The 14294-nt window shown below is 39.9% G+C and overlaps 1 protein-coding gene across 1 annotated transcript in view; it reads left to right on the top strand.

Annotated features, from left to right (window-relative positions):
* The window catches only part of edc4 (enhancer of mRNA decapping 4), an 80663-nt gene that overhangs the window by 34126 nt on the left and 32243 nt on the right, over nt 1–14294 (top strand). Inside the window, 12 exon segments of the mRNA XM_061677481.1 lie at nt 1282–1394; nt 1494–1577; nt 1683–1778; nt 2087–2186; nt 7248–7355; nt 7357–7429; nt 7573–7639; nt 9875–9963; nt 10542–10723; nt 11000–11082; nt 13550–13667; nt 13765–14060. Of these exon segments, the coding sequence (XP_061533465.1) occupies nt 1282–1394; nt 1494–1577; nt 1683–1778; nt 2087–2186; nt 7248–7355; nt 7357–7429; nt 7573–7639; nt 9875–9963; nt 10542–10723; nt 11000–11082; nt 13550–13667; nt 13765–14060 (1409 nt within the window).

Raw genomic sequence — 14294 nt, 5'->3', positions numbered from 1 at the left:
TGCATGAATGAGAGTGGTGGTGGGGGAAGAGTGAGGTTACAGGGAGAAGAGATAGCAATGGTGGAGGACTTTAGAAACTTGGGGTCAACCGTCTAGAGCAATGGTGAGTGTGGTCAGGAAGTGAAGAAACGGGTCCAAGCAGGTTAGAACGAGTGGAGGAAGGTGTCAGGTGTGTTACGTGACAGAAGAGTCTCTGCTAGGATGAAGGGCAAAGTTTATAAAACAGTGGTGAGGCTGGCCATGATGACAACAGGAACCAGAGCTGGTGGTGGCGGAAATGAAGATGTTGAGGTTCGCTCTCGGAGTGACCAGGTTGGATAAAATTATAAGAGGGACAGCCAAGGTTCGATGTTTTGGAGACAAAGTTAGAGAGAGCAGACTTCGATGGTTTGGACACATCCAGAGGAGAAATAGTGAGTATATTGGTAGAAGGAAGATGAGGATGGACCTGCCTGGCAAGAGAGCTAGAGGAAGACCAAAGAGAAGGTTGATGGATGTCGTGAGGGAAGACATGAGGACAGTTGGTGTTCGAGAGGAGGATGCAGGAGATATGCTTACATTGAAAAGGATGACGCGCTGTGGCGACCCCTAAAGGGACAAGGGGAAAGGAAATAAGCATTCTTTGGAAAAGACTAACAAAATACAGATACTTCACTTAGATCATATGGGTAGAAGCAAAATCATCCATTGTAAAAACTTAATATACATGGGTAGAAGGATTTTCTAGAATTTTGAGGTCAACTTTGGGGGTGCGTATTATACATGGGTGCACATTCTACACGTGAAATTACGGTCGTGTGTGAGGCTTATTTGCCGTACTTTCTTTGTATGTATAGATTACTTGGGTTGTTCCCAACATCTGGTGAAAATTTCATGTCAATAGCACCTTTGGAAATATATTTAGTGAGAAAAATTTTGTGTTAAATACTTATTTCAGCGTCTGTCTGTCTATCTATCTATTTATCTATAAATTTGCTTATAATAGTTATTGATAATTACCTGTCCTTTCATCTTAATTGATAGTGTAGGTTTTTTGTTTTTTTTAAAACCCTTGGCTCATAATGATGTTGAGGTGAACGTGATGCTGAATCCAGGTTCTCTATTGGCTCATGAAAACACTTTTTATAAGATGTTTATTTTCAGGAATCTTAGCAATTTAGCACCAGTTATAAAGCTTAAATAGTGACTGCTATACTATTGTAAGAGTAAGCAGGCAGACATACTTGCATTGTAAATTTGTATAGATGACATATAGTAAAACATATTTTACTTTTTTACCAGCATGTCAGCGAAGGTGCCCTATCTCCAGATGGAACAGTATTAGCCACAGCCAGTCATGATGGATACATCAAGTTCTGGCAGATATATATAGAAGGGGGGCAGGACAAGCCAAGGTACGCAAGAACACCCCCTTTCCTTCAAGTTGATGTACACGCTGGCACTTTGGTAGTAGAGTAGCAGAATTTCTTCTTTTTTTTTGTTTTGTTAATTAGATGTCTTCATGAATTGCGTCCTCATGGTGGACGTCCCCTTTCCTGCCTTCTTTTCTGTGACAACCACAAAAGGCAGGACCCTGAGTGAGTAGACAAGTCCAGATTCCTATGAACAAAATGCACAATATCCACTAATATGAATCTATTGCTGTTTCATTTACAATGTCACTTCTTTGTTTCTCGAAATAGGGTTCCTTTCTGGAGGTTTCTTATCACTGGAGCAGATCAGAACCAAGAATTAAAGATGTGGTGTACTGTTTCCTGGACCTGTTTGCAGACCATCAGGTTATTCCTTTCTTCAGTCTTTCAGTTGCACCCTGAGTGTTATCTCAATAACTACCCATCAAAGTGTACAGTGTGTGGTTGAATTTGCTGTAGTGCTTCATAACTACCTTTCAGATTCGGCCACCTTTTTGAAAGCAACCCTTATTATTGTTACTATAACACTCCCTGGATCCCTGCTCTAACCAAATCTGCATCAATTAAAAAAACAAATTCAATTAAGCCATTCATAAAATGTTTGCCCTTTTGTTGCATGAACATCCAATGTTGCTGAAGAGCTCTTGCCTTTAATGGGTTGTGCTGTTTTGTAGATTCTCTCCAGATCCAATGAACTTAACAGTTCTGCCAAGTCTCAAGGCAAGTTTGGACCTGTCCGCTGAGTATCTCATCCTTACTGACGTACAGAGGAAGGTCAGTGCTATTTTGTCAGCTGTTTTATTATAAATTGTTCAGTGTGATTTAAAGAAAACAACTTCAACAATGTACATATATTTGTAAAGGTTACTCTTCCTATTCATATGTCAGGACATTGATAAATCCTCTGATCTGACATAATCTGTGTGATTCAATCACGTACTGAGTAGAGGTGGAACGGGTTTTGAAAATCGTCCAACCGGTTCAGCTTTTTCTGTTTCGCATGTGAGCGAGACTTTTTTTTCCTCATTTACCAATGAGACGAATCTGTGTGTACTTGGGGTATAACAATTGTTTTGACAGCGATTCGGTTCGTATCATGACTCATGTTTCTGATTCGAGTTTCTGATTTGTTTATAAAAGACATGTCAAGCTCCCAGCCCGCGGGATCAATTTGTAGTCCGCATGATATTGGCCCGCACAATGGCATCACCCAAACATGTGCATGTGATTCCATGGCCAGCGTCTTTTTGTTTGAATTATACAGTACTCAGTGTTGGGGGTGTGGGTTTATAACAGCCAATCATGTACTAGTTTCAAAGGAGCCACATATGGCCACTTAGGCATCCGTTTCTGCATTTTAAGTGTTACTGCTAACTTTGGAAGCTCTGTTTGTTGTTGAATGAAGACGCATTGCCGAATAACTCGTGGTTGTGTCAGCGCAAATCCGATTTCAAAAAGTGAAAGTGACGACAATGACGAAAAGAACGCCGATGAACCGCTCATTTTGAACGGAGGCAATGACGTTTACAAGAATACTTTTCAGATTCTTATGGGGGGGTTCATTAATGTTAGCGACGTTACGTTAGTGTTTATTCTAAGTTTCGAAAAAGATGAACATTTTCCTCGTGGTTGTTACAGCGCAAATCTTGACCGTAAAAGGTGTTTTCAGCGTTGTAAATAACACTTTTATAGGATCCGGCACAATAGAAAACTATATGGACATGATTCACCATTATTATTCTCGTTTTCTGTGAAGTTTGAAGTAAATCTGACAATGCGCTTGCTGTCAGTGTGACCCGGAAAATGAGATGGCTCGAGCGCACCCCGCCATGGTTTGTTGTATAAAGCTAGCAAGCTCAAACTGAGAATTAATTGTTTTCGTAATAAAGAAAAGAGGATTGCTGTTAGTAAATACCAGTAAGTCCAAGTTCGAAACCTCGGTGTACTGATAGATTCCGACCTGACTTTCAACAGTCATATCAAATCATTTACAAAAACTGCCTTCTACCATCTGAAGAACATATCCAGAGTGAAGGCTTGCATGTGCCAAGCAGACCAGGAGAAGCTCATCCATGCTTTTATCTCAAGTCGACTTGACTTTTGTAATGGTCTTCTGACTGGAATCCCCCAAAAGAGCATTCAACAGCTGCAGCTCATTCAGAATGCTGCAGCTCGGGATCTGACCAGAACAAAGAGGTCAGAACATATTACTCTTAAGTCTCTACACTGGCTCCCAGTCAGCTTTAGAATATATTTTAAAGTTCTGCTACTGGTCTCTAAATCACTAAATGGTTTAGGTCTTGAATACATGAAAGAAATGCTAATGGAATATAAACCCAGTAGGGCTTTAAGATCTACAGACTCAAGTCAAATAGTGGAGCATAGAGTCCAAAGCAAACATGTTAAGCAGCATTTAGCTATTATGCTGCACACAAATGGAATAAGTTGCCAACAGAAGTGACATCAGCCCCAAGTGTGAATGTTTCCAATTCCAGGTTAAAAAGTTTTTTTTTGTTTTGTTTTTTCCCTCCTCATGCTTTTTATAGCATTTCCACTTTTAAATGATATTTCTTGCACTTTACGCTGCTTTAATTGTAATTTTATTTTTGTCTTTGTTTTAAATGTTTATCAGCTGTTTTGTTGTTTTAAAATGCTTTTAATAAAGTAAAACAAGGGTTACTGTATATTTGAAAAACTTTTTTGGTGAGAGACAGGACAATGGTGTAGCCAGACTACTTGGACAGTTCACATGCAGGAGAAATCTATATTACCGTAATTTCTCGTGTATAATGCGCACCCCCAAAGTTGACCTCAAAATTACGGAAAACCCTTCTACCTATGTACACTGCATTTTTACAATGCATGATTTTGCTTCCACCCATATGATCGAAACATGAAGTATTATCTGTATTTTGTTAGTTTTTTTTCAAAGAATTATTCTGAAGTGAAGCAATTTATTTGAACACGTAATACTTTCTTTTTATTTACTTGCTCTCATTTTGAAAGTTCACAGTCCTACTTTTATATATTAAATGAAAAAACACACAGTTGTGTTCATATGTTTGATTACCCAAGCAGACTTTGTAAGATGTGTACAATTCTTTAAAGAAAACATGAAGGGCCAGGGGAAACACAATTTTATTTTAATGGGATTCAAATTAAACGGTCAAGCATTTCAGAAAAGCATTATCATTAAACAAAACATAACCATAAAGAAATTAATGATGGTTGTTGTTCAGTCATCAGTCATGTTTAAAAAAACAACAACAATATTTCACAAATTCTGCCAAGGTATGTAAACCTATGAGCACAACTGTACATATATGCAGTCATACGTACCCCTGTTATACTGGAATGAAAGTGTAGGTTACACCTTTTTTATAACCACTAGGTGGCGGTGGCATATGAGAATTAATGTGTAAACCTTTCTCATAACCTTTAGGTGGCATTGGCATTTTGAAATGAAAGTGTACCGCTTTTTCATAACCTAGATGGTGGCATACAGTCCCCCCCCCCCCCATTCCCCCTATACCTATGTATAATGCGCACCATTGACTTGAGAGTTTTTGGGGGGAATAAATGCGCATTATACACGAGAAATTACGGTAATACCATTCATCGGTCAGAGTAATTGTTTTGTAATTGTCTTATAATTGTTGAAACAGCAGGAGGCGGTGGTCTCTGGTAACTTTTTTTTTCCAAAGGCATTGAGCTTGATGAATCATTTCATAACTACAAAGCACACCCGAACAGACAATATAATCACAGAAGGATAAAAATAATCCCTATATATCATTTAATATAAATTAATATGTATCAGGAAAAAATACACATCAGAAGGAGCCGAAAATTATCTGACATTGAAAATATGCCATCCAGACGTTGTCAATAGAATAATAATATTCCGTTCGTCATGCAAGTGGTTTTACATTTTATTTGTGAGTTGTATTTTGAAGTCAAAACAACTCAATTTTGTTACATTTTCCAGGTGTGGAGAAGCAAGCATATTTGCAACATTATCTGTGAAAATAATTGTCTGAGATGTTTAATCCTCATTCCTCTCCAACAAAGTGAAACATAGTTTGCAGCAATGTGGCTTCCATGCATAGCTTTGTTAGATTTGTTCAGTTTTTCTTCTCATTCTAAAGTTCATGCACAATATTACACTAAACAACGTACCTTAGCACCAACCCTAAAATATAAACCCCTTGTTGGCTCGTTCTCATACACACTGTATGTTGCTGTTGTATTTATTTATTTATTTTTTATTTTTTTGCTGCTTCTAGCGCTGGCTGCTCTTCAAGTACAACTTTGAGCTTGTTGGGTTACTGCCCCACTAAATGAGCCCGCCAGGCCTTTGTTGTTTTTCCTAAGTACCTCATTCCAAATCCACACTGTTGTATTTATGGACTGGGATGAATCTCCTGTGCTTCTCCATGCTGCTAATAGTGCTGATTACAAAGTCAGTCTATCCTAGTTTTGGTTCTTTCTCTATCAGATTCCCTCTGTTTAGCCTTTCTGTTTTTTTCGCTCTGCTTGTGTTAGTAGACCCAGTTGTAGGCAAACGAGGGATGTCACCAAACGTGCCGATGCGTCCACCATTGTTCCCAGAGCTTCCTTCTGGCGCGTATGCGAAAAAATGATTGAAACATTCTAGGGCCACGCCTCCAGTCTGTACAGTGTCTGATTGAAGAATTGTCTCCGTCATGGAGACTTTTTAAATTAATAATGAAAATTCAATTAGAGGGATTAGATGGGGCTGGAGAGGAATGAGTTTTAAAAAGATCATTTAAATAATGTTTACTGTCTGGACATGCAGAGTATATTAACATATATGATAAAAAGTTGGTTTTTTTTCCCCCCCGAATTACATACTTGGTCTTTAACACAAAAGATGCCAATTAATAATTTGATAAGATATGAAATCAAATACTGTTAAAACAAAAATGGATTTTAATCCTAAAGCAACACCTCTCAGATGAAGTGGATATAATAAAACCAAATAGCAGCATGTCAGACTAGCAGCATGGGGGACACATCCGGCCCACCACATCATTTTATGTACCCTGCGAAAGCAGATCATTTGCATCAACTTCCATGATTCCTGCTAAAATCTGAACCAAAATTTCATGTCATTTGTAATAAATAACGTTGAGATATTGCTTAAAAAATACGTCCTCGAGCTGTTCTATAAATTGTGGCATCCAGCGAAGACACATTTTCTTGGTGTAGCCATCGTTGGCTTGCTAATTGCACGTTGGAGTTGTAAATGGGGCTTGTTATGGAAGCTAAGCACAGCAAACTCACAACTGAGCAGCATAGCCAAACTAAACCTTTTCCTTATATAGTAGGGGAGGGAACTCACGTTAGAAAGTATACACCTCACAGGGCTGTTTTAGCCCCGCCCACAAAATCAGGAAACTTCAAACTGAAAAAGATAGTTCGGCTATATCTCAGCAATTAAGTAGTATATTATGTCTTTGAATATGTTTTCAGTACTTCAAACATTTAATGTATTTAGAAACAAAACACTGATATCTGGGTAGAGCCTCTTTAATTCTCGTTTTCCCTCTCTCCTCTCATGTGGGCGCTGTATAATTGTTGGTAATTGCCACCCCACCTCTGCCCAGTGCAATGAACAATCACGTGCATGCACCGTGCACCTGCAGCACTGTTTGTGACACCACTCTTCACTCCGCAGTGCGAGGGTAAAGGGGGGAAGCGCGCCTGCCATTTACGTCAAAGAATCATTAAGATCCGTTTCGTTCACGACCGACATATCACTGGAGACTACTTCATTTCTTTTAATATTAATTTAATGTGGCTCTTTGCCAGGTTCTCTATGTGATGGAGCTGAGACAAGATCTGGAAAAAGGGAAAGCAACTTTCACTGCAGTGTCAGAGTTTCTACTGACCCATCCTGTGCTTAGCTTTGGAGTTCAAGGATGTTGCCCAAAGCCCTTTGCGACATACTGAAGTTCTTCCTGCAGAGGAGGAGAGTGAGAGCACAACAACAGGTGGGTCGATGATAGCCTTAATGGTAGGGAAAAAAGCTAACTAAAGGGCCTATTTTGAGGTGCAGCAAGTTTATAATCAGTTATGCACACACAGCACAGAGGTCATGATTGATTGTTTTTCTTGTGTATGTGGTTTCTTTCAGAGGGAGCTCAAGGACCCACAGAGTCCAAATCTGGCATCCAGATTAAATTGTACTGTGTTCACACCAAGTGAGTTCCCTTACACTGATCAAAGTTTAGTATTTTATTCAACAAAGTACCAGTTAAAAATTGAGATACCCCTCATTCAATATCTTGAGTTTTTATAAAATGCCTTCTTCAAAGGTACTTGCGTGGGCTTTTTTTCTCCTGCGGGTGTTTCTTGGGCTGTGGCTTTCGTCTGTCCAGGGTTGTTTTCAGTTTTCATTCCTTCTAACGCATTCAACATAAATTATTCTTCACTGACACTTTTTTTTTTTTTTTTTTAACTTATTCACTCCCATTGGCAGCTATATACGTCAATTATGCATGCTAACTGTGAGGCCTGACAGTGATTGTAATCAGAGGTGAATAGGAACGTGCTACATTTACTACGTTACATTTACTCTAAGTAGCATTTTGAATAAATTGTACTTGTCTGAGTAGTTTTAATGCATCATACTTTTTACTTTTACTTGAGTATTTATCTGAAGAAGAAACAGTACTTTTACTCCGTTAGAATGATCAACATGCCGCTCGCTACTTGTATTTATCAAGTATTGCATGCACGATCTATTTTTAGACTGCGCCTTCGACTTCTGCACTGGGGCGCTGTTTGCACCTATCAAACGCAACCACTTGTGTCATTTGCATCCAGTTCACCAATCAAACGGCACAAGGCAACCACATGACCACACACAAAGCATTTGCGGGCCAATCAAAAATATTTGTGGGGCGTGGGGTACAATTGGCTGCCGCACTTTACAGACTCTGGAAAAACAACAGCTTTGTCATGCAGTGTAGTCTTAAATTGTGACCGCCCAAACTTGGATATTTCAGCCCACACTTGAGAAAACACCTTGCAGTAGGTGTTGTTGTTGCTGTTTTGGCTGTGCAACATTAGCTATAGGCGGCACGGTTGACGACTGGTTAGCACATCTGCCTCACAGTTCTTAGGACCGGGGTTCAAATCCCGGCCTCGCATGTGTGCACTCCGGTTTCCTCCGACAACCCAAAACCATGCGTATTAGGTTGATTGAAGACTATAAATTGCCCGTAGGAATGTGTGAGTGTGAGTGCGAATGGTTGTTTGTTTCTATGTGCCCTGCGATTGGCTGGCGACCAGTTCAGGGTGTACCCTGCCTCCCGCCCGAAGATAGCTGGGATAGGCTCCAGCACACCCGCGACCCCTGTGAGGATAAGTGGTAAAGAAAATGGATGGATGGAACATTCACTATATTTTATGGTCATAAGTAGATGTAAAACATGCATCTTTCAGGTACGTTCTATAATCTCTCACGCTCGCTTGGTACACGCAAGCATGCGCACGCGCGCGCGCGCACACACACACACACACACACACACTATCAATAAGTGCTCAACAAACCTCTTCTTCACTCAGTCATTTCCGTGAATAAAGCTAATAATGTTTTTTTAAGACATGCATTTTTTTTGGGGCATGTAAAAATTTGAATTGTGTGTGGACTCACATTTAACATGAGTTAGACAGTACATCTCTTTTGCAATGGTGACCTGAACAAGATTATTTCACTTTATTTTCACCTCCCCTCTCAGAAAGATTTAAAAAATACAAATCAATTCAGTTGTGTAAATTTTGTCACATTAATGGCGGAGAAAGATAAAAATGATTTATTTTGGTCTAAATGACAAGAACCTGGCATTTAAACAGGGGTGTATCAACTTTTTTAAACGTTTATTTTGTTTGTTTGTTTTAGATTGTGATATTGTTCAGCAATATCTGAATTTGCACATTCATATTTTGTTTTATGTTTATGCTGATATAAGTTACTCAGAAAGATAAAAATGAAGAGAAAGATAAAAATGATTTATTTTGGTCTAAATGACAAGAACCTGGCATTTAAACAGGGGTGTATCAACTTTTTTAAACGTTTATTTTGTTTGTTTGTTTTAGATTGTGATATTGTTCAGCAATATCTGAATTTGCACATTCATATTTTGTTTTATGTTTATGCTGATATAAGTTACTCACCATTTACTCAGTACTTCAGTGGTTTTTCTCTTAGTTTCTTACTCAAGTAATTTTGGGGACAACTACTTTTTATTTTTACTGGAGTCATATTACTGTAAAGTAGCAGTACTCCTACTTGAGTACAGTATTTTGCTACTCTACCCACCTCTGATTGTAATACTATTCAACATTAAAAGACAAATGTTACATGTAAGAAGCTATTTAATGTATATCTGAAACTGTTTCTTATTCTCATGAATGTTTTGTGATTTTTTTAGGAGTCTGCAGGATGTTCAGATCTGGTTCCAGCCTAATGCGGGCTCAAACTCTACTGGCCTGCCCCATTCTGATCCTCCAGATAGTTTTGGTGTGTCACTTTTTTTTTTTTTTTTTTTCCTTCTTTTATAAAAGTATGACAGGTCTCACGAAGTGTAGTTACTGCTTCCTTTAACTCAGTGGTTCTCAACTGTTTCCATTTTCCCATTTTTGCGACCCCTTTTCATAGAAGTTAAAACAAAGTTTTTTTGTTGTTTAGAAATAGCCTCTGAAAGCAAATGTTCAGTCTTATATTTTTAAATACCATTTCAAAGGTACCACCAAAGGCATATTGACACCATGACACCAACAAAAGGCTGAGCTGCACTGTATTTGTTTACATAGTAGACTAGGGGCTAGAGCACAAGGAAGTAACATTTCTTGTCACCTCCTTGTGGGAACACTTCTGGGAAAAAAATCAGAATAGGAATAAACATTTTTACTAGCTGTCCGCGACCCGCCCAGAATTGATCCATGACCCACTTTTGGGTCCCGAGCCACCACCCTCAAATATCAGAGCAAAATGAATTATTTACAATTTTCAGCATTAAAAATCTATATAAATCAGTGAATTAATGTGATTTCAGTTTTTTTCTTTTTTTCTTATGGATTATTTCATGTATCTAACAGGGTTTTCAGACCATCTGACAGACCAGAGTTCTGACAAGGACTCAGGAAGTGACCCCCAGATCGACCTGAGAAACATGTCATCGCTTCCTGCACCTGCTGACTTCTTGTCAAACACAACGAATGGCAACGGGCGAATGCCAAAGTTGATGACTCCTGATGCCTTCATGACACCAAGCACTTCGGTACAAACCAGTTAAAAGCATCTTTGTTTTAATTTTGGACTTTATTCTTTTATACATTTATGACTTTGTTACCAACTGAAATTTGCAGTTCAGACATTGGTGAACAAGGTTCTCAACAGGATATTATTCACAAAAGCACATTTGTTTTTATTTTATTTTTTTAGATTTGGCAAAAGAAAGTTTCTAATTTTACCATCCTAACAAACGTTGAGACATACTATCAGCCTGGGCAAATGTGTTTTATTTGTGTTCCTGTTACATTGGTATACTCTTCAGGTCCCTGCATCTCCTGGCAGTAGTGCCAGTAGTCTGACAATTGTAACAGCAATCAGCAGCAACTCAACTGACTCTACCAATAGGTGAGTTTTTCTGCCTCATGGATATTATAATGAATACTGATGGATAGGGATATCCCCATCGGATCACGTGATCGAAAATCGGGGTCGCTCATGTAAATTTCAATTGATCGTGATTAGGTGAAAAATACATTTCTGACATTTTAAAGGTTATAAAGGAACAAAATAATCCTAAGGTACAAAGACCTTTCCAAATGGAACAGTGATAGCTTTGTTTTATATTACAGAATAAACATTTTTGGTTCGTTTTAACCGCATTTGGTTCGTTCTAACCATTTCTGGTTCGTTCTAACCGCAACACAGTGCATTGTGGGCTGTGTCTTTGTCACAAAACGACTTTGGAGAAGGAAAGAAAGTGCTTTATTCAAGGAGACACAATGTGATATATTACATTCTTCCCACACCATAGCCAAAAAAAAAAGCTTATGACTCAAGACATAAATGGCACATTTATTTTAAGTGGCACAGCATTACAGCATTGCGGTAGTGATGACCAATCACTTGCGAGTTCAGCCACAGCCAATCAAATCAGCATCTCAGGGGGTAATCACTGACTCCGCGCAGCCCAGACAAACGAGGAGAAACGTAGCAGATGGAGAGAGAGCTACTCTGCGTGGAAGTTGAATTAAAGATTGAGAAACGGCATTATGAAACAAAGGTTTTTCATTGGGGTGGCTGTGAGGCAGCTGTGCTTGGCAGCCCTGACCCCGCCCAACCCCTGCTCGGGCTTTAGGGCTGCTTGGCGTGGGGGCTCCCCTCTCAAGCCCCGTAGCTGCTCTCTGGGTTCCCCCACCCCCCACCCTTATCATTCCCTTGTTGGGCACCCCTGTCCCCCCTCCTCTCCACCAAACAAGGGATACCGTCTCGCCCTCGGGCAGGGGGGGACTGGCTGCATTGTGGGTGTTGGTGGCAGGTCGCGCGGGGCGGGATCGGGGTGTGGGGGTTCGCTGGGCGGCGTGTCGTTGGGTTCTTGTGGACGCCTCGGTGGAGCCGGTGGACCTCCCTGAATCCCTCGGTGTGGGGCATATCCCGTCCACCAGGCCGCTCTCGGTGGACTCCTGGGCCCGACCCTGCCTCTCGATTGGTTTGGTGGGGTCCTCAGCCCCCGCGGTGCATTCACAGCAATTACAGGACACTTTTGACGGTCATTGTGCATGCGAAATGGTGTCATTTCACTTGCATGTGTCCGCAGACACACACCCCTGGGACTTATTCGCTGGATGTGGGGCCACGCACTCATTGTGACAAGTAACTTATGACTATGCGAATTTCTAGGGTATCCTCTCACTCACACTCTGGTCCTATAGACGTTTAGATTTTACATAGCCACTCCCACCACACTTCAGTTGTACAGCCGAACCTTGTCCTGTATCCTTCCCCTCCTGTCCTTGTCCTTTCCTATCTTGTCCTATGCTTCCCTCACAGGGTGTAGCACTACTGTCTTTTTCATTGTTCTAGATATATAATGATTAACTTTCATCATCTTGTTCATAGCTAGTGCTTTGTCTTTTGTTGTCGTCTTTTCTCACTCCCTCTAGAAATCTTGTACTGTTCAACTGATTGACTTTGATTCTGAATAAATATCAATTAAAATACTAAGAAACCACAGCGGCAGCTTAAAAAGTCTACTGTGACACAGTAAAACTGCTCCGGCATAAAAGGGGTACAGATCCTCCTTTCCGCTTGACCTAACAGCTGAACAGAACAAAAAAAAAAAAGGCAAAACACATTTTATTTTATTTTTAATGGGGGTTCAAATTCAACTGTAAGGCATTTCAGAAAAGCAAAATCATTATATATAACATAAGGAAAATGAGATGCTCCTTGTTCAGTCACCAGTCTTTTAAAAGAAGAAAAAAGAAAAAAAAAAAAACCTCTGCCAGTGTATGTAAACTCATGAGCACAACTACATATCAGCAGTCATACAAATTTGTTTAGTTCTGTATGTGTATATACACATATATAGTCAATCTCCTTGGTATGCATGTATGTATTTATCGATTGTTGTAAAACTATATACTATATAGACATATACGTATATTAATTTGAGAACATTTAAATGCACGCTCTTTTTAATGCATTGTCGTGGTATCAGATTTGGACTCACTATTGGCAGATCCTTAAATTCAAAGACTGACTCTGGTGCAAAAAAATGTGATCGGGACATCCCGACTTAGGGGTATTTATTTTGGCTCTGTAAAACGTCCGGTTGAGAGGCGTTCAATTTAGTTAATGTATTATGGAGTAAATAACCATCTGAAATGTAAATATACTGTGTAATGTAGAAAAACAAAGGTTGTTTATCATAGTACCATAATGCCAGCAGCACGAGTTGAGCTTCCGTTATTCTCTGAATATCAAGTTCTTCTCAATGTATGCACAAATTGAAAAGAGAGCTTTTTCAACATCCTTCCGATGTACGCATGCAGTTAAAATACAGAGGAACATTGGTATGTCCTTGTTTTCACAGAACTTCTGATGACATTAGTCAGAGTCCCAACCGGGCCGATAATAGTTTGTCACTTCCTGCTTCCACTAGCAGTCCCAGATCTGCTTCCACTGTCCTGCCTGGACTGGAGACAATAGGGGTATGACCTGACACACCTTCTGACAGCCACACTTAACCCTTAAGACTTCCAGTATACCCAATACCCAATATCTCTTACACTTTTACTCTCTCTCCAGGCCCCGGCATCCCCCAGCACTCCAATTGTGCTTGACAACCCTCAGGTTCTTGGTTCGCCACTCATTCAACCCCTTGCCTCTCCAACTAGGGCTCGCTCCCCTGATGTTATCTCCTCAGCCTCAACAGTCATGTCACAGGATATTCCAGAGATTGCATCTCAGACCCTGCAGCTTCAGCGTGGTCATGTGTCCACCTTGGACTCCTTACCTCTGTCTGCTTTTCAAACTGATAGTATGGCCTCTGCTGCCTCTGCCCTTCACTTGCTCACTTCACCACGCTCAGCCAACAGCAACAGGTAACACAATGAACTAGTAAAATATATGCAGTTCCTGAAAGGAAATTGCAGTAGTAGTAGATTTATGAAATTAAATTAGAGAGGTAAAATTGCAATTTAAGTTTAGTTTGGTTGACATTGCAATATTAAAGTAAAAACTAACAGGTATTCAACAAGGGTCTCCGATAATGTTTAAGTGAGCCACCGAGGACTAGAATGGGGTAACTCCAGTTTTGTCATTTTTAAGTTTGTCCA

Source organism: Phycodurus eques, chromosome 5, assembly GCF_024500275.1.
Source record: "Phycodurus eques isolate BA_2022a chromosome 5, UOR_Pequ_1.1, whole genome shotgun sequence".
NCBI lineage: Eukaryota > Metazoa > Chordata > Actinopteri > Syngnathiformes > Syngnathidae > Phycodurus > Phycodurus eques.
This window is presented reverse-complemented; position numbering and strand designations above follow the sequence as displayed.